Source organism: Myotis nattereri, assembly GCF_964212035.1.
Source record: "Myotis nattereri genome assembly, chromosome: 1".
NCBI classification, from domain to species: domain Eukaryota; kingdom Metazoa; phylum Chordata; class Mammalia; order Chiroptera; family Vespertilionidae; genus Myotis; species Myotis nattereri.
In genome coordinates, this window is record NC_138075.1 from 206,857,869 (window position 1) to 206,878,431 (window position 20,563).

The 20,563-nt window shown below is 39.6% G+C and overlaps 1 protein-coding gene across 2 annotated transcripts in view; it reads left to right on the top strand.

Moving 5' to 3' along the window:
* Positions 1-12,853, top strand: part of SMIM14 (small integral membrane protein 14) — a 93,330-nt gene extending 80,477 nt beyond the window's left edge. For both annotated transcript variants that reach the window (XM_081092965.1, XM_081092964.1), the window contains exons 4-5: positions 8,862-9,004; positions 11,405-12,853. In XM_081092965.1, the coding sequence (XP_080949091.1) occupies positions 8,862-9,004; positions 11,405-11,437 (176 nt within the window). In that variant the 3' untranslated portion in view covers positions 11,438-12,853. The remainder of the gene's footprint in view (positions 1-8,861; positions 9,005-11,404) is intronic.
* The last annotated feature ends 7,710 nt before the right edge of the window (positions 12,854-20,563 follow it).

Below are 20,563 nucleotides of genomic sequence, written 5' to 3' on the forward strand. Positions count from 1 at the left end.
TGATGTTCCTATCACCCCAATCACTCAGGAAGTTCCAAGATTTTAGATCTCTGTTCCAGGAACCAGGATGAAAGCCAAATATATATTTTGAATTATATCACAATATCACAGTACCTGTTATGCCTGCCACGTAGAATTGCATATTTGAGATGATGTAGTTGAATAGGGAGCTCATTACTTCATGTGGGAGCGGGATCTAGTTGCAGTCTGTTAACAGATCTAGTTGCTGCGTGATTCTTTATATTGAGCTACATTTCACTTTATTGTGATGTACACCCACAGTTTTGCTCTCTAGAATAGTATAGAACAAATCTGCTCACTCTTCTGAAAGACTGCCTATGAGATAGAGGTGTATGGCAACCAGCTCTATCACTAACTTACTGTTAAAGTAAATCAGCATGAAAACAGGTAGCTGTACTGAGGATAATGTAATTACTGCATACCAGCTATTTTCAACTGTTTCATCTCGTGGCACACATAAACTAATTGCTAAAATTCTGCGGTACACCAAAAAAAAAATGTAATTTTTGCCATTCTGACAAAAAAATAGGTATAACTTTGATTCACACTGGATGGCTATTGTTTTTGTGTTGATTCTTGTCATTTTTTTATTTGACAATCTAAGGGAATAGAGATCAGTGCCCCTGAATAAATAGTCAGGTATTGCATGTTTTAAAAGTTGTTGCGACACACCAGTTAAAAATTGCTGCTGTATATAATCCCCACAATTACAGGCTTAAAGCCTATTGGTGCTTTGTCCACTTTCACTGTTGTAGTTCTACTTTTCCAGTGAAAACTTATAAAAGTCCACAGAAATAATCTCTTAGGCTCTGCCACCTCATAGACTTCCTTCTCTACTCTCTCATCTTCCCGTGTCCAGCTAAGTTAATAGCTTCTTTGTAATATTCCATTGGCATCATTTTTTATTTTTCTTCTTTAATTCTTATGAAACTGGACAACCAATGGGTCTGGGCTGCCTGTCACTACTTGAACCAATTAAGCTGAGACAGGGTTGAATCATATATGAGCATTTATTCCAATAATGCCAGCAGTATGGGAGAGCAGCAGGTCATCCACAAAAATCTGCTCTTGCCCACCTGGTGTGCTCAGTGGTTGAGCGTCCACCTATGAACCAGGAGATTGAAGTTTGATTTCCACTAGGGGCACGTGCCTGGGTTGTTGGCTTGGTCCCCAGTCAGGGGCATGCAGAAAGCAGCCTATTGGTGATTCTCTCTCATCAGATGCTTCTTTCTCCGTCTCCCTTTCTCTCTGAAATCAATTTTTTTAAAAACCTGCTCTACCCCTTCCCATATGCCAGCTGCTCATATTGGGTAGAAGGACAAAGATTACATGGGAAAGTAGGAATTGCAGGCATGGGAAGTGGGCAAGGTGTAATGGTTACAGGTTACAGGCCATGTGAGCTGGGGTGCAAAGGGCAGGCAAAGGTCGGTACCTCTAGAGCAGGGGTGGGCAAACTTTTTGACTCGAGGGCCACAATGGGTTCTTAAACTGGACCGGAGGGCCGGAACGAAAGCATGGATGGAGTGTTTGTGTGAACTAATATAAATTCAAAGTAAACATCATTACATAAAAGGGTACAGTCTTTTTTTTTTTTTAGTTTTATTCATTTCACATGGGCCAGATCCGGCCCGCGGGCCGTAGTTTGCCCACGGCTGCCCTAGAGCCAGATTGTCTCAGCAATAAGGTGGTTAATCTTTCCATGATGATGGGCCGTTCTCGGAAGAGGAGGATGGGCTGCATTCTGATGTTGGCTGGAGTACAGCTCTCAGCCAGGTTAGAATGTGCTTTCTCTAATCAGAACAGAACAATCACAATTAACAGAGCATGATTAATATTTCTTATAATTATAGCTAGTCCCCACTGTTCTATTTCTGCCCCTAAAACTTACCTGAGGACATGATTAGAGAGAGAATGAGAGAGAAAGAGAGAGAAACATCGATCAGCTGCCTTCCTCACACGCTGTAACCTGGGATCGAACCTGTAACCCAGGCATGTGCCTTGTCCGTGCACAGGATGACACTCAGCCGACTGAGCCACTGTCGCCGGACTGGCATCTTTTTTATAATACTCATGTTTGTTTTTAAGGAAAACAGAACACTCTATTTTGGTGTACAAAGTTCTTTTGCATTTTTATGATTTGACATCTTTCCAGACCATAGAGTAAAAAGCATTCACCCTCATTTTTAAAAGGTTTATTTTAGTGGTGAGAGAAAGGGGGAGAGAGAGGGGGTGAGGGGAGGGGGGAGAGAGAGAGAGAGAGAGAGAGAGAGAGAGAGAGAGAGAGAGAGACTTGTTGTTCCACTTATTTATGCATTCATTAGGTGCTTCCTATATGTGCCCTGACTGGAGATAGAACTCGCAACCTTAGAGTATCGGGACGATGCTCCATCCAACTGAGCTACCCAGCCAGGACTAAGAAGTATTTACCCTCTTTTTTGTTGTTGTTAATCCTCACCCGAGTATATTTTTTCCATTGATTTTTAGAGAGAGTGGAAGGGGGGAAAGAGACAGAGAGCCACATCGATTGGTTGCCTCCCACAGCCCCAACGAGGCTAGGGATCAAGCCTGCAAACGAGTTCATGCCCTTGACTGGAATCGAACCCGTGACCCTCTAGTCCCGGCCGACTCTAACCACTGAGCAAAAAGGCTAGGGCTGTTTACCCTCTTATGGCAAATAATTTCCAGATAGTGAGGGAACAGATTTTATAACCTCCACTTGATGTTCCCCTTATTATTTATATGTGCCTAAAGGTTATAACAATGAAAAGCACAGACGCCAGGCCATTTAAAGGTCCATTTACCTCTCCATACTGACCTTAAAATAACTGCTCCTAACATTTGTTTGTATTACCTGCATACAGTGTCAGGGAATTTGAATAGCATACCTGTTGTGAGACTACATGAAGTGAAAAGTTGTCATCCTACTCATTCTCCCATCTACCCAGATCAAATCTCTAGATGTTATTAGCCTTCTATATATCTTCCCAGAATTTCATATACATGTACAAGCAAAATCTGTATTTGCCCCTTGTTTTTGGACACACTGTTCTGCTTTTTTTCTGTCAAAAAATAGTATATCTCATGGAAACTTCAACTTTTTTTTTTACAGTTTTAAAGTATTTTATTATACAGATATACCATAATTTATTAGTCAGACACTCTTTTTTTAAAAAAATATATTTTATTGATTTTCTACAGAGAGGAAGGGAGAGAGATAGAGAGTTAGAAACATCGATGAGAGAGAAACATCGATCAGCTGCCTCCTGCACATCTCCTACTGGGGATGTGCCTGCAACCCAGGTACATGCCCTTGACCGGAATCGAACCTGGGACCTTTCAGTCCGCAAGCCGACGCTCCATCCACTGAGCCAAACGGGTTTCAGCAGTCAGACACTCTTGATGGACATTTAGTTTGTTTTAGTTTCTTATTAACCTCTAGAGTGCCGGGGAGCACGATCGCGCTCCTCCTATCTTTTACCAAAAGTGCCCAGAGCGCTATCAAAGCTTCGAAATGGCGTCCAGTTCTAAGTCTGCTTTTATTAGTGATGATGATATTACTAAACATGTCAATGTAGTAAAGGTTTCCTTAAGTTTTTGAATATGTAACTTCATTTACTTGCGATTCATAATTTTTTTCCAAAACTGTAAAATCAGCAAAAATGCCTTGGCAATTTTAGCATAGTTCCTAGGATATTGGTTGGCACTCAAAGGGTTAATAACCTTGCACTGTATGCCCATGTGAAAGTAAATTCTAGAGCGAATCTTAATTTTGTAGGACTGCTATAAATGAAAAACATTGACTATGATCAAGAGGTTTTACAGCTGGTTCATCTGTTATCCTTTAATCCTAGGAGGGTCTTTCAGTTAGTGGAAAATACGAGAAATGATCTTATTAAACCTTGGAGGTTAGAAAAACTATATCCATTTAGCCTTTTAAAGGGAGAAGTTCGACTGCATACTACTATCCTTTAGAGCAAGGGTGGGGAATCCTTTTTTCTGCCAAGGGCCGTTTGTATATTTATAACATCGTTCATAGGCCTTACAAAATTAACAGCTTAAAAATCAGCCTGCTATATTTGGTCAGACATTTAATTAACTCACCCTAATGCCATGGCAGGGCCAGACCCAGTGATTTCATGAGCCTTATATGGTCTGAGGGCAGGTCTCCACCCCTTGTCTAGAGGCACCCTTCACTTCTTTTTCTTCCTCCTCCTACCACCATTCTAGGCAGCCACCAAGTGCACTTCTTCCATCCTAATACCATTTGTATTTGACCCTTTTCCATTCCCACTTCACCATCTTGTCTAGGCTAGTTATTCCCACTAGGATCCATCTGCGCTCAGTCTTTCCTGTGCTGTACTTGACCTTAGTACTGGTAGTGGCTAATGTTTATTGAATACCTACTGTGCACCAGGCATGGTGCTAACTGCTTTCCGTGTACTGATCATTTCAACCTTCACAACTCTCTGAGATGATGCTAGTATTTCCATTTCACAGCTAAAGAAACCGAGGCATGGATTACATAGCTAAGAGGTGGTCTCAATTCTTAAAAAGTTAATGACTTAATTAGGAGAAATAGGAAACCATTTCTTTAAATTAGAAATGCTATACTAGTCCAGAGCAGAAAGGAAAGAGTGGTGAGAGAAAATGGAAATTTTTACAGAAGAGAGAGAGGGATGTAGGATATGAGAGAATAAATAGAGGTTGTATACTAGTATAAGAACATGTCAGACAGGAAAAATAATGAGTACCCCAAGGCTGAGTTTGCAGAGTTGGCAAATGCTGTCAGCCAAACTAGTATTGAACTATTGCATCAGATTCATTTGGAAAGCTTTGAAAATATCGTTGGTTCCTTACCCACCCCTGAGTTGCTTCTGAATTAGATGGTGTGAATTAGAATCTGTGGTGTTGATATTGTTTCAGGCTATCCTGATGCACAGGCAGACTAGGAACCACTGGCTAAAGAGAAGGTATAGGGTTGACAAAGGATGCTTTTTCTGAGAAATGATAAGAGTTTATATTGATGAATAGGTCAAATCTTAGGAAGGGCCAGGCTGAAAGAGTTCAGAGTGGAAGCAACAGAGTGAGTCACTGGGTTGGTCAGCAGAGATGTGTTAAGAGCAGAGTTTTCTGGCAGCAAAATGCAGGAAGGAAAGGCTGTAATAGGAACCAAGCTATGAGACAGTTACAGGGAACCAAGTGTCATATTATCCCTATGAGAGTTTTAAAAAGGAGTGGGCCTTTTGTCAGGGCTGCTTGGTCCAGAAATATGAATTAGTAAATTTGTGGTCTGAGGTTCAACTCTGAAGCTTCAGAATCTTTTACTTACATATAATATAAAAAAGTAAAGGATTCATTTTTCAAATTGAATAAAATAAGAATTGGCATTGGAGTTACACTTCTGGTTTATACAATTAATTAATATTTTATTTCTGAGAAGGACACTATAAGGTGATAATGTACAACTATCTTTCTTCGGCTAACTTTAAATCTAGTTTTACTTAACAGGTAGTTATAAGCTTTCTTATAAAAAATTATTTTTAAATCTGTATTTTCCAGTTTTACTACCTACAGTTCTAATAATTTTCAGAGGTCTGCCTCACTATGTGATATTGTCAGAGATTATGACATAGCAAAAGAGATCAAGAGCACAGGTTCTGGAATGAGAATACTTGTATTGAAGTCCCACCTTTGCCACATACCACCTATATGACATTGAGATTTAATCCCTTTTCCCCCAGTGTCCTCATCTATAAAATGAAGATATGATAGTACCTACCATAAAATAAAATTGTTAAATGGATTAAGAGAGATAATACTTGGTTCAAAGTAACCACTGAAATTTTTGCTGTTTAGTAATGAAATAATAAATAGTATTTGCTTTTTAAAAATCACTGTTGGATCAGCATATAGCACAGAATTAGAGGAGGCAAGAGTAGGTATGGGGAGATCTGCTGAGAGGCCATTGCAATAGACCAGACAAGAAGTGAAGGTAGCTAGAGCAAGTGTGGGAGTAGAGCTAGAATTGGACAGATTTGAGTAATATTGAGGTAGTAAAATTGACAGAAAACTCATGATGTGTTAAGTAGATCATTGAGAGAGAACAAAAGATATTCTCATAGGTTTCTGGCCAAGGCAGCTGAATGAATGGAGACCCAGTTTGGTGGGACAGAGAAGGTGGGACAGGGGAAATGCTTGTTGTTTTAGTTTGAGAAGCTGCTGAATGGTTCTGATGTATACCACAGTTTAAGAACATTTGATGGTGGTGTCATAGGTGACCTTTTGAAAGCTGTTCAAATGACAATGGAGGTGGATACCAGCCAGAGCCGTGATGGGAGGTAGTGAAATGTAGACAGTTCTCAAGATATTAACTCAGGGAAAGGGGTTAAGATAGGGGAAATGAGGATTTTTTTTTTTAAGATGGGATAAACTTGCTCACATTTAAGTGATTCTGGGTTGGCTGCAATGGAGAAAGGGGTGTTGAATACACAAGAGAGAAGATAGTGGATCCTCTGTAAGAGCAATGGGATCCAAAGCTCAAGTGGAGAGAAATTGGTTTTAGTTATAAAAGAGGCGCATTTAGTATAATAGGAGGGAACCAAGGAAAAGATATGTGTATAGAGAAAAAAACCTGCTGATTCATTGTGTGATGAGCAGTGCAGTTTTGGTGACTGAATACTATGTTAGCTGTGTCTGGAGAAGTGATTGGGGTTGGAACAGACCGAGGCTACATTCCTATCCGGCCTGCTGTTGGGCTAGCTAAACCCTTTGCCTGACTTTGTCCCCTTTGGTCACTAATCTTGTGGCCTCAGCAATGCCACCCCTCATGGCCTTCACTTTCTTGGGAGTGAGTCCTGGGTTCACGGACCCCAGTTGCAATGCATCTTGCATGGATTTCTTTTACTTTTTCCTGAGGCAAGGAGAACAAAACCAAACAGTTATAGTCTTTTTTTAAAATATATTTTATTGATTTTTTTACAGAGAAGGAAGGGGGAGGGATAGAGAGTTAGAAACATCAGTGAGAGAGAAACATCTATCAGCTGCCTCCTGCACACTCCCCACTGGGGATGTGCCCACAACCAAGGTACATGCCCTTGCCTGGAATCGAACCTGGGACTCTTGAGTCCACAGGCTGACACTCTATCCACTGGTTAGAGCATCAAACCGGTTAGGGCAACAGTTATAGTCTTGACAGCCTATTTTAATAACCAACTAGAGATACTATGCTTAGAAATTCAATCTTCTGTAATTTTCATTTCTGATAATTGAATTTTCTAATATATTACAGTAAAAATTTGTTTCATTTATTAGAAGTTTTTGAAGCTCATACCATGGGCCAGGCACTGTGGTAGGTACTTGTTATTTTGAATGAAATAAAATATGGCTGCCTCAAGGAGCAGAGAAAAATGATATATACATACGCACACCTGACATTTTTTTTTTTAAGATGTGGAATATTTTTGTTGTTGTTTTATTTTTTTATTGATTTCAGAGAGGAAGGGAGAGGGGGAGAGAGACAAACATCAATGATGAGAGGAATCATTGGTCAGCTGCCTCCTGCACGCCCCCTACTGGGGATCAAGCACACAACCTGGGCATGTGCGCTTGATCAGAATTGAACCTGGAACCTTTTAGTCCGCAGGCCGACTCTCTGTCCACTGAGCCAAACTGGCTAGGGCTGACATTTCTTTTGATAAATGCATAGACTTTAAATTCATACATATATATATATAAAATTGATTTTTTACAGAGAGGAAGGGAGAGGGATAGTTAGAAACATCGATGAGAGAGAAACATCGATCAGCCGCCTCTTGTACACCCCCTACTGGGGATGTGCCCGCAACCAAGGTACATGCCCTTGACCGGAATCGAACCCGGGACCCCTGAGTCCGCATGCCGACACTCTATCCACTGAGCCAAACCGGTTAGGGCTAAATGCATAGACTTTAAAATATCTAGATCTGAATCCAACTTATTTATGCAAAAAAAGGCCAAATTAATATCTCTTTGTTTGAGAATATCATTAAAGAGATCTTTAATCTATATATTATATAACTCAGATGTTCCTTTTTCCTTAAGCTTTGTTATTTTTTTCTTGCTGCTTCTGTAATTAAAATGCAGAATTCCTCCTTCCCCAAAAGTAAGTGTCTTTATTGTATATCAGATAATTTTAACCTGGGTTCCATAGATTTCAATATATCTGGATTAATGGCTTTGTGGGACCATGAACTTTCCACAATTATATGCAAAATTATTTAATTTGTATACATAGATATTTACAGTGAAGAGGGTCCCCTTAATTTTTATCAAGTTCTCAAAGGATTCTATTATTCCAAGATATTAAGAACTACACTATTAAAATCTTCATTTAGCCCTCACTAGTTTGGCTTAGTGGATAGAGCATCGGCCTGCAGACTGAAGGGTCCCAAGGTTCGATTCCGGTCAAGGGCATGTACCTTGGCTGCGGGCACATCCCCAGTAGGGGGTGTACAGGAGGCAGCTCATTGATGTTTCTCTCTCATTGATGTTTCTAACTCTCTATCTCTCTCCCTTTCTCTCTGTAAAAAATCAATAAAATATATTAAAAAAAATAAAATCTTCATTTAGTAGGTTTTGGCTTTTGACTATTTTATACAATTTACCATTTAGATTTTCTCACAGGAGGAAAGGGAAATTGAAAATGTAATACTTCATAATTCTACTTCTCTAAATTATGACTACAGTTTTTTATATTACTACAGTTTTTGAAGTTAACATTTAAACATAATTGTTTTTACATTTATCTAACAATATTATAATCATGCTGCAGTTTTTGTTGCAAATATTATTTTTGTCTTTAGTACCAGGACCCTCTGGTGATAATGGCATCAGTATTACCATGATCTTAATGGCCTGGATGGTAATTGCATTGATCTTGTTTCTACTGAGACCTCCTAATCTTCGAGGATCCAATCTCACTGGGAAGCCAACCAGTCCTCATAATGTAAGTGCTGTTGATTAGAAACCCATTTGAAGAGGTGGGGTCGGGGGAGTAATGGCATGAAAAGGGGGGGGAGTTTGTTTTGACTGAAAGATTGAATTAGCAAAAGGAAGATTTAATTCATGGAGTAAATTAAAGTTCTTCCTTTGTCATCCTAGTAAATCTTGCAACCTCAAATGGCTTAGTGTTCATAGCGTTTACATACAGAGATAAGCATAGTAGCCCAAAAATAATTTAAAATAAATTCCAATTTTCACTCACACGAGAAACATTAAAAATGATTCAGCTTATGATAATCTACAGCAATATTTCTCAGATCTCAGTCCTCTTCTCCAGTTCTATCCACCTCTCAGTTGATTCTTTGCCTGTCATGTTTCCAGCTCCCTGAATTCTCTTACTAGCTGCAATTGAAATGGTTTTACCCACACTCCATTTTCTCCCCTCTGTTCTAGCTATTAAATACAGTAAAGACACTGAGTCTACCTGGCTAAATCCTGTTTTCCCATCCTATTTCTCTCAAACTCATTTTTCTGATTCTGCATCACAATAATCAACTGAGCGGGCAAAAGCAGAGGTAGGAATCACCCATGTTGATAAATTTTGATAGTCATGATTACAACCATTTTTAGAATTTTCTATATGAAAGACATCACTTCATCATGTTTTCTCACAGGAGGAAAGGGAAATTGAAAATGTAATACTTCATAATCCTACTTCTACTAGAATTCTACCCAGTACAGAGTTCTCAGTACTGTCTTTACTAGAACCTCCATTAAAGGATCCCTTTTCATCATTTTTAGAACCAGCATTTATTTATTTATTTTTTCATTCGATTTGGATATCTCTTTTAAAATATTTCTGTGATGGATTCATTTGTTGAACATCAAATTATCCCACACATTCCTTCAACCTTCACCATGTGGAATTCCTAAAATAATTGCTTCTTTTCCTTAATCCTGTGTTGTTAATATAAAAAAGTTCAGATAACCTAATTTCTTATGTAAGAGAAAGCAAATGTGCAATGTTAATTGGTCAGTGCTTTAGTTTTTTTAGGATTAGAACATTTAGATATATAACATGCTGACTTCAGTTAAGAAAGAAGGCCTCAGCACTATCTAAAAAAGCCTTAAATTTATTTTTGTTTTTGTCTTGGAGAGGGGATTAGCCATTAAACAGCTATCTTGATAAATTGCTTTCTCCTTAGCCCTTCTTCTTACTTTCTATATACATTTTTATTTTATATCAAAGATTTACCTCCTCATCGCTTGGAGCTAAAGAAATCCAATTTCATAAACTAATTTAGAAGCCATTAAAAATGACAAGATTACAGCCCTCTGAGCCTTAGGTCATTGTTAGTAGTAGTAGTCCCACTGCTCTAAGAAAAAAAAACATATCGCCCTGGCCGGCTTGGCTCAGTGAATGGAGCGTCGGCCTACGGACTGAAGGGTCCCGGGTTTGATTCCCTCCGAGGGCGCATGCCTGGGTTGCGGGCTTGTTCCCCAGTGGTGGGTGTGCAGGAGGCAGCCAATCAATGATTCTCTCTCATCATTGATGTTTCTATCTCTCTCTCCTTCTCCCTTCCTCTCTGAAATCAATAAAGAAATATATTTAAAAAAAAAAAAAGAGAGAAAGAAAAGAAAACGTATCGAATAATTCCAAGTAGAAAAATTGACCACCCTCTCCTCGGGCCTCATAGCATGTCAGAGTAAATACATAGAATCTTCCTGAAGATTCCTGAAGTGCTGATATTCCCTTTACAGTTCAGGTGCTGTCTATTGCAAGTTACAAAAATCAGCTCAACCTGGTTTAAATAAGTGCTTTATTGGTTTACACATCAGAAAATCCAGAGGTTATATTGGTTTACACATCAGAAAATCCAGAGGTAGAGTCAGTGTTTAGATTGAGAAAGTTTAACTGTGCCATCAAAGACAATTCTTTCATCATACCATCAGCTTCACTCCAAGATGGGCTCCCTCTGTACTCATTAGATAGCTGCCAATAGCATCTGGAGCCATGTGCATCCTCATTGACATTCTGTAGTGAGAAACAAGTCTCGAGTTCATTTTGTACTGTACTCAATCCATCACCTTAGCAAGAGAGAAGAGACTACCTTTATTAGTTTGAATATCACTTCTGGAGCTGTTAGGGAGAGAAGTTTCATCCAAAACATACCACTGTTAAACAATTTTCCTTTCTTCCATAGCACAGGGAAGAATGAGACAAACATTGGTGAAACACTAGTAATCTAGTGTTCCCTTGTGCAAAACCGTATGAAAAAATCCTAGTAAGGATATGATTTGAGATGGGAAGTTGGGGGACACTGCTGCTCATTTCTTACTAAATGTGTTAGATTGGTTGCACTGGGATTTAAGAAGTCAGTTCTATAATTTTTCTCCAATACAGGGACAAGATCCACCAGCCCCTCCTGTGGACTAACTTTGCGATATGGGAAGTGAAAATAGTTAACACCTTGCACGACCAAATGAACGAAGATGACCAGAGTACTCTTAACCCCATTAGAACTGTTCTTCCTTTTGCACCTGCAATATGGGATGGTATTGTTTTCATGAGCTTCTAGACATTTCATTTGCAAGCTTATTTTTGCCTCCTGTGTTATCACCATTCCTATTCATGGTGTATTTGAGTAAATAATTATATTTTTAAAAAATTACATGGGCTTTTTGGTTACCCTAAACTCAAACATTCCATTCATTCTATTTGTAACTGTGATCACAATTTTGGTGATGATTTCTGGCCTGATTGAAGGAAATTTAAGATCTCTGCATTTAAATATTTTAAATAGTTTTGATAGATTTTAAGGTTGCTTTTTTCATAGGCTATTTATAAAGTTATTTGGGGTTGTCTGAGGTTTTATGAAAGAAAATTAAACCACACTATATTTCTACTTACCTTGGTAGTTTATTTGTGTGTGGGTAGCAGTTCTTGGGACTGTGGCAGCCTTTGGAATTTTTACAAGTTACAGCTGAAATCTGCATCATCCATTACAACTGGCTTATGTGACTAGAAAAGGAGGAGAGAATAAATTATATAACTGTTTTCTAAGGTTTTCATTCCCATAAAAATGTCTAATATTAAGAAAACTTTAAATAAACGTGATTTAAATATGGTGGATGATTTTCAGTCCATTATATGACATATGAAGCCACTGTATATTAACTAGCCTTACAAGGTTCATGAAAGGAGGAAAATAGTTAATTCTTTTTGCCTTTGCCAGGTATAATCTATTCAGTAATAATTTAATCTGTAATTTATTTCTTAAATGAGTGCCTCTCAGAAAGCTTCCTTTTTGTTCAGACACTTCCCTGTTAAATGAAACTCTTAAAGCTAACTGTATGGGGAGCCTGTTTGCTTACTGACATTTGAATGCGATTTGCTTATTTACTCTCTTTTCCTTTGAAGAAAAATAAATTTTGAGTATTTTGTGGTCCTTCTGACTTTTAAAAATATTTAGTAAATTCTTGGTTTACTCCAAGGGAAAAGGAGAAAAATGAGGAACAATCAAGGATTTTTTTTCTTACCCTGTATCTCATTCTTATTTTGGTAATGGAATGGATTGGGGTGGGGAAATATAGGCAAAATTTTGAACTGTATGAAAAGTAAAAGGTTGCATTGTTTTGGTTAGTTTGAAAGAAAATGAATACAAATGGCATTTTAAAAAGGCATCACCTATGTGGTTATGGAATTTTTTTCTAGCAAGTGATTACAGAGGATTTATGGGGGCTAGAAGAAATTTTGCTATCAATGTAAGGAGTTCCCCCCCGCTAGACTTGTCTAGCTTTTCACTGTATTGATCTGAGAAATTGTATGAATTGAATAAACTTCTCAAAATCATTGTACTGTTTAAGAGTCTCTGATATAGTTGTGTGACACTCCTAGGGTATTTCCCCCCCTTTATTATGATTATATTCTGGGCCATGAACATTGTAAGGGCTTCATTTCATTATATAATCCATATTGACTGCTTGCATTCCTCCTGTGAATCTTGGCTTTGTGCTCAACTTCTTGAAGTAGTATAACCTATTCTTAATTACTTGTCTAATCAAGGGTATTGTAACACAGGTAAGTCAAATCCTGGATAAATAAATACCAGACTTACGGTTTTTCCTCTTGCTGTGGCGTACTGGAAGCCTTCCCAGCTCTATAGCTACTATCGTATTTAAAGCAGAACAGGCAGGAATGGCATAAGATGGAGCTAAATGCCTATAAGCATTCCTATTTCTGCCCTTGCCGCCCTGAACTTTGAAGGCTTACACATACATCCTAAATCTGTTCTCTAAACTGCTAGAAATCCTGGCAGGGATCCTGATGTATTCACTGAATCAACGGCTCACAAGTAATTGAGAATTGGCTTTGGTAGAAGATGTGGCTGTGACATGGAAACAATGTCTAGTGTTAGAGACCTGGAAATCTGGATTCTTATTCCTAGTTCTTCATTTCTGTCACATCCACTTAATTGACAGAACATCTAGAATATTAACCTTTCCCTGTATGGATCATCTAATTAGTAACAAAAGTTTTTAGTGGAGTATTTAGTCTTGGGTTTTTTGCTTGTAAAATATCTGCAGTTCTAAAAAAACATAGTGTGCTACTACATATAAAGTATTCCTATTAACCTAAGTAGTAATTTATATTCTTTTTAATTCTTAAAGCTTCCACATGTGGCCTTTTTATTAAGCACACTCTTATTCATTACTTGGCTTGTAAACATTCACCTGAATTATGGCTACAAGCATTTTTAAATAATCTCGAAAAAAGAAAAATAAATCTTCACATTTTAATCACTGCAGGCTCTTAAAACACTCCACAGATGCCATTCAGAATTTATTTTTAGAGCCATTTAATGTCCCTTTATGCAAAATAATGTTTTGTTTGTTTTTTGCTTTCCATTTGGAAAAAAAGTTAACATTGGAACTATGTTTAGTAAAAGATTTTATCATGTAGATATCCAAGCACTGTTCCCTGGTCAGCAAGTCATACTTTAAACAACTTGTAGAGATTTTCCAAAGTAACTATGAAGTTCAGCTATTCCGTAGTTACCTTTAGTGTCTTTGTGTGGTATGTAATATGATAGTGTTTATGGAAAAACCAAATTCTTACATTTTCAAAGGAACATTGGGAATTTTTCACTCGGAATGAAAGTCGTCACTCTAAATGAATATGTGCTAAACTTTGACCAGCTCAGCTTAAGACATAAAATAACAACTTGAAGGAGAAATGGGAGTTTACAGTTAATGAGTTAAATTTTTGTTGTTGAATTAGTAGGTTTAGTTTTAACATTATAATATTTCTAAATGAAAAATCATGTATTTGTTACCATGTCTGATGATTACTTTGTTAAAAGGAAAGTGGCCATATGCTATGCTAAATGTTAATTGCTGTTTTTAAATGTTTAATCATGCCAAACAAATCATGTCTGTGCCATCCAGAGTTTATTGTAATCTCTTACTGAGTACTTGGATTGGGATAAAGGGCTTGTACTATGCACTTTTTATTAATGAATAAATAGAAAATGTTAGTAACACTCATTGTTTTCTGTTTGGCTTTTGTTGGAAGAGGACCAAGTATCTTCTGCTTAGTAAAATGTTAACATCCTTTATTAAACAGTTTCTTTGTAAGCCTTTTTACCCCTAACTAAAGACTTTCCTGCCTTAGCCGGTTTGGTTCAGTGGATAGAGCGTTGGCCTGAGGACTGAAGGGTCTTGGATTCGATTCCCATGAAGGGCACCTGCCTGGTTGCAGGCTCGATCCCCAGTAGAGGGGCGTTCAGGAGGCAGCCAATCAATGATTCTCTCTCATTATTGATGTTTCTATTTCTCCCTCTCTGAAGTCAATAAAAATATATTTAAAAAAGACTTTCCTAAAAGAGAACTTTAGGTTATAAGAAATACATTAACATTATAATAGCTCTATGGGACCTTACAATTAATCCAGCAAGTACAATTTTTGTGTTTACAACATACAGAACAGATGTAAATCTAACACCAGGGCATACACCCCCAATAAAAGGATTAAGATTTATCCTTGCAAATGTTCTCAGTCTTCATTTTTATCTAACAATCTTAAAGACTACACTTTATTTTGTCTCCCATTGCACCTTTGTCAACGTTCTCTTACTTTACCATTTTTACTAGCAACAGCCTATTGAAAGCTGGCAGTCTCAAGCTTCAATCAAGCATGATTCTGTTAGCCAAAGCTAAATCAGAAAATACAAGTCTTAACAAAATCTTGGGCAGCTAAGTAGCATTAAAAATTATGGACTTGGGGTGGTGAACACACAATCTATAATAATAAAAGGGTAACATGCTAATTAGACTGAATGTCATTCCAGACGTCCTCCCTGACGAGGCCGGGTTTGGAGGGAAGCCAGCCCGGGCCCCTGATATAGTTGTGTGACACTCCTAGGGTATTTCCCACTCCCTTTATTATGAGGACAGCAGGAAGAGGGAAGCAGCCTGGGTCTCAGGTGCTGGAGGGAAGCCGATGCCAGCAGCCAGGGGAAGGAAGGCCTACTCTTGCACAAATTTTCATGCATCAGATGTCTAGTCTATAGATACATAAGCTTAAGCGACCAAACGACTGGTTGCTATGATGCGCACTGACCACCAGGAGCAGACATTCAATGCAGGAGCTGCCCCCTAGTGGTCAGTACACTCCCACAGCAGGAGTGCCGCTCAGCTGATTGACCCATCCTGGTGGCCCACCAGCCCGGTGGCAGCCACTCCATCAGTAGTTCTGCAGGTCCAGTCTGTGGAGAATGGGCCAGGCACCAACGACCAGCACTGTTGGCACAATCCCAACAGCACCACCGGCCTCCTGGAAGTCAGCCTTGGGCATCGCGGCCACTTCCCCACCCTAAATGCTCTGCAAGGAAGACGCAATATAAAAGCAGCTGCCAGGTGGTAACTGACAACAGGCATGAATGTCAGCAGGACAGATCCAGATCCCAGGATGGCAAGGGTGTTCCACCGCCCACCCGGAGGGCTGATCGCATCCCACCCCTACCCGACTCCCCTCAGGATGGGCACCAGATGGCAGGGCTCATGGCTGGTGAGCCTACTATCCCAATCAGGACTGACTCGGCGCAGTGGGGCCGGGATGAGCAGGAGTGGCAGGCAGGAGTGGCAGGTGGTGTTGGACTGCCAGTTTTGGCACAATCCCTGTAGGCTACACAGAGGGACCCCACCCATGCACAAATTCATGCACTGGGCCTCTAGTATAATATGCAGATGATGCATTATAGAATTGTACCCCTAAAACCTATATAATTTTATTAACCAACTAGAGGCCCAGTGCACAAAAATCATGCCCTCAGGGGGAGTCCCTCAGCCCGGCCTGTACCCCCTTGCAGTACGGGAGCCCTCGGGGGATGTCCGACTGACAGCTTAGGTGGGGAGCGGGCTAAGCCATCAGTTGGACATCCTTAGCGCTCCCTCCACCACCGCTGCTCTCGCCAGCTGTGAGCCTGGCTTCTGGCTGAGCGGCACTCCCCCCGTGGGAGTGCACTGACCATCAGGGGGGAGCGTCTGCCCCCTGGTGGTCAGTGCACATCATAGGGACCAGCCATTGTACCGTTGGGTCGATTTGCATATTAGCTTTTTATTATATAGGATGTCACCTCAATAAATTTAAATTAAAAAAGAAAACTATCGTTTTTCTATTGAAGAATGGGTAGGGCCCACCCAGAAAGTGTGCCTCAGTAGTTGAGCATCAGCCTATGAACCAGGAGGTCATGGTTCAATTCCCAGTCAGGGCACATGCCCAGGTTGCAGGCTAGATCCCCAGTACGGGCTGTGCAGGAGGCAGCTGATCAGTGACTTTCTCTCATCATTGATGTTTCTATCTCCCCTTTCTCTTCCTCTCTGAAAATAATAAAAAAATATATTTTTAAAAAGAATGGGTAGGGCTGATAATTTTCTCCCTCTACAACATCCAAGCAATTTTTTTTTATTGTCACAACATTTTAATAACTTAGTCACATAGATGTAAACTGGCAGCATTTAAGGTTGAAATCCTTTGCCCTCTCATATTAATAATTTTTTGTGCTAATATATGAAAGCATCAGATATTCAAAGAATGTTTTTTGCCGGGGTCCAACCCCAGCAGGTCCAGGGGTCCCCAAAGGTGTGGACGGAGTCGGCGAAGAAGGAATGACACGGAGACAGCGTTCAGTTGATCAGCAGCCTAGCCAGGATCTCCAGCCAGGATCTCCAGCCAAGTTCTGGTCTGGATCTCCAGCGAAGTTCTGTGTCCATGTTCTCTTGCTAGGTTCTCCAGGTTCTCCAGCCAGGTTCTGTAGCCATGTTCCCTCACTAGGTTCTCCAGCCAGGTTCTGTGTCCAGGTTCTCCAGCCAGGTTCAGTCATCAGGTTCTAGTCAGGTTCTCTTGCCAATTTCTGTAGTCAGGTTCAGTCCTGGATCTTTTGCCATGTTCTCTCGCTAGGTTCTGTCTCTAGGTTCTGAGGCCAGTTTCATCCAGGATCTTTTGCCATGTTCTCTCCAGCAAAGTTCTTCTGACTCTAGAGAACGTTCTGTGTAGGTTCTGTGCCAATTTCTGTCTCCCTTTCTATCTCCTAAGTTCTGTGTCCTGCTGTCTTATTACATCTGTATTTATACCAGTTGATTCAATCCTATCAATCTCTATTACAAAGGTTAGGGCGTTTCTTATCTCCATTCCAGGGAGTAAAGATTATGTAGCTTAAGCATGATTGTTTGTAGTTAAAGTGATTAATTACCCGCCTGGCACTTAGTTAAGAGGTTTTATTCCCTCCCTAACTTCAGGGGAAAATCCCTACCTGGGGAAACAACCTTTCTCAGAGACCTTGGTTAAAACACATAGTGCCTAGAAGGTGAGCAAACACATTAAGAACAGTATGCCATATATGCCAGGTCCCTTGAAACAGCAAGCATGGACCGGCTCCCGGCAGTTTTTGTTGAAGAAAGATGGCTGACAATTTTTAAAATCACTCTAATTTTCACCCAGTTCTCAAACTTCTATTTTTATTGCAGCAATCTTATTGTGTGCTAAATAAGAATACTTAGTATTGTCAATAGTGTTTTAGCCTTGGGGAAAAAATGTTAAAGTAGCTTTGTCTGATTCTGGCTTAATGTTAAGGTAAGCAATTCATTCGGATTTTAAGCTTTTCTCACAACTAAAAAAAATATGACAGAGGCTATAGCATTTAGTGATAGCCTACAATGATTCTCAAACACTGGTTTGGGGACCCCAAAGAGCTTTTGTTTATATGGGTATGTCTATCAATATGTACTGTGTTGTATCCCAAATTAAAACATTTAAAATATTAAATATTTTTAAATAACAATAAACCCAATACATGTTAATATAATAAAATGCTTTAAATAAAAAAATAACCTTTTTCCAAAATGACAACTTGAGAATGGCTATCCTAGATCCAAAGGTCCATTCTAGCTAATATTGATATTCTGATTTAATTTCTGAGATTTTACTGATTGCTGTGAAGATTGTGATGATGATTATCAAAATACTAGCAAAGAATATAAAGTGAAGTTGAATTCATAAGAAGGGGAAGAATAGAAAAGTACATTATTTTATTTTTTATTAGAAAGCCAATTGTAATAGGTAACAAATCTACATGCCAAGTTAAAAGTGATACCCCCTATTATAGTATAACTCATATGCATTGCAATTATTTATGTGTTCATGTCTCCTACTAGCCTGCGAGTTTGGAAGGAGGAATTGGGTCTTGATTCATTTTGCATCTTTGGTCTCTAGGATAATGTCTAATGCACTAAATATTTGATGGGTGATAGAATTTAACTGCATAGAATGTACAATGCCTACATATACTATCACACTTTATACAATTCACAGCAAATTATTTTATTTAGTCAACATTCAACAGCTTTTTAAAAGTCCTCATCATGATCCTATCAAGAAAACCATCATCTATATGCGGTATTTTAAGGTCTTTATAACCTAATGGATCTCCTCATGATGTATCTAAAAATACTTTGACTTCTAGTACAGATTGTTACCTGATGTAATTCTTTTTTTGAAATATATTTTTTTTGAGAAACCAAGATGGCGGCATAGGTAAACACCAGAGTTAGCTGCCTCGAACAACCACTTCAAAAATACAACTAAAAGATGGAACGGACATCGCCCAGAACCACAGGAAGACTGGCTGAGGGGAAATTCTTCAACTAGAAGGAAAGAGAACAGCATACGAGACTCAGAGGAGGCGCAGTGCGAAAAATACAAAGGTGCGGAGGTATGCGCGGAGCGGGCTGGTAGCTGAGGGCATGGTTGTCGTTTTCAATCGGGAGGGAGGCTCAGATTCTGAGCTCCAGTTCTGGGTGAGTCTCTAGGGACCCAGACTCAAACGGGAGAAGCAGGACTGTCTGGCATTGGTCGGAAAGCGAGGGCAGCTTTCTCTCTGAGGTTTGCAGCTGTTGCTGGGACTCTGAGAGGCAGAGCCTCTGAGGACGGGACTGAGAGCAGCCATAACTGCTCCCTCAGCCCACCCAGTTGATCCCCTGCGACCCGCCCCACCCAAGCCCTGCACACAGGCATTTGCCGGATAGCCTCAGGCAAAGGCTAGATTAGCACCTCCCTAGAGGACAGAAGTTCTCTCACTGCTGACACAGCTGATTCTCACAGCCACTTGGCCTGGAGGTCAAACCCTCCCTGGAATTAGCTACAACAATCAAGATTTAACTATAAGACTTCGAACAAAGACCACTAGGGGGTGCACCAAGAAAGCATAACAAAATGCGGAGACAAAGAAACAGGACAAAATTGTCAATGGAAGATATAGAGTTCAGAACCACACTTTCAAGGTCTCTTAAGAACTCTCTAGAAGCCGCTGATAAATGTAGTGAGATCCTCAAGAAAACTAATGAGACCCTCGATGTTATGATAAAGAACCAACTAGAAATTAAGCATACACGGACTGAAATAACGAATATTATACAGACTCCCAACAGCAGACCAGAGGAGTGCAAGAATCAAGGCAAAGATTTGAAATGCAAAGAAGCAAAAAACACCCAACCGGAAAAGCAAAATGAAAAAAGAATCAGAAAATACTAAGATAGTGTAAGGAGCCTCTGGGACAGCTTCAAGCATACCAACATCACAATTATAGGGGTGCCAGAAGATGAGAGAGAGCAAGATATTGAAAACCTATTTGAAGAAATCATGACAGAAACTTCCCCTACCTGGTGAAAGAAATAGACTTACAAGTCCAGGAAGCGCAGAGAACCCCAAACAAAAGGAATCCAAAGAGGACCACACCAAGACACATCATCATTAAAATGCCAAGAGCAAAAGACAAAGAGAGAATCCTAAAAGAAGCAAGAGAAAAACAGTCAGTTACCTACAAGGGAGTGCCCATACGACTGTCAGCTGATTTCTCAACAGAAACTTTGCAGGCCAGAAGGGAGTGGCAAGAAATATTCAAAGTGATGAATACCAAGAACCTACAACCAAGATTACTTTATCCAGCAAAGCTATCATTCAGAATTGAAGGTCAGATAAAGAGCTTCACAGATAAGGAAAAGCTAA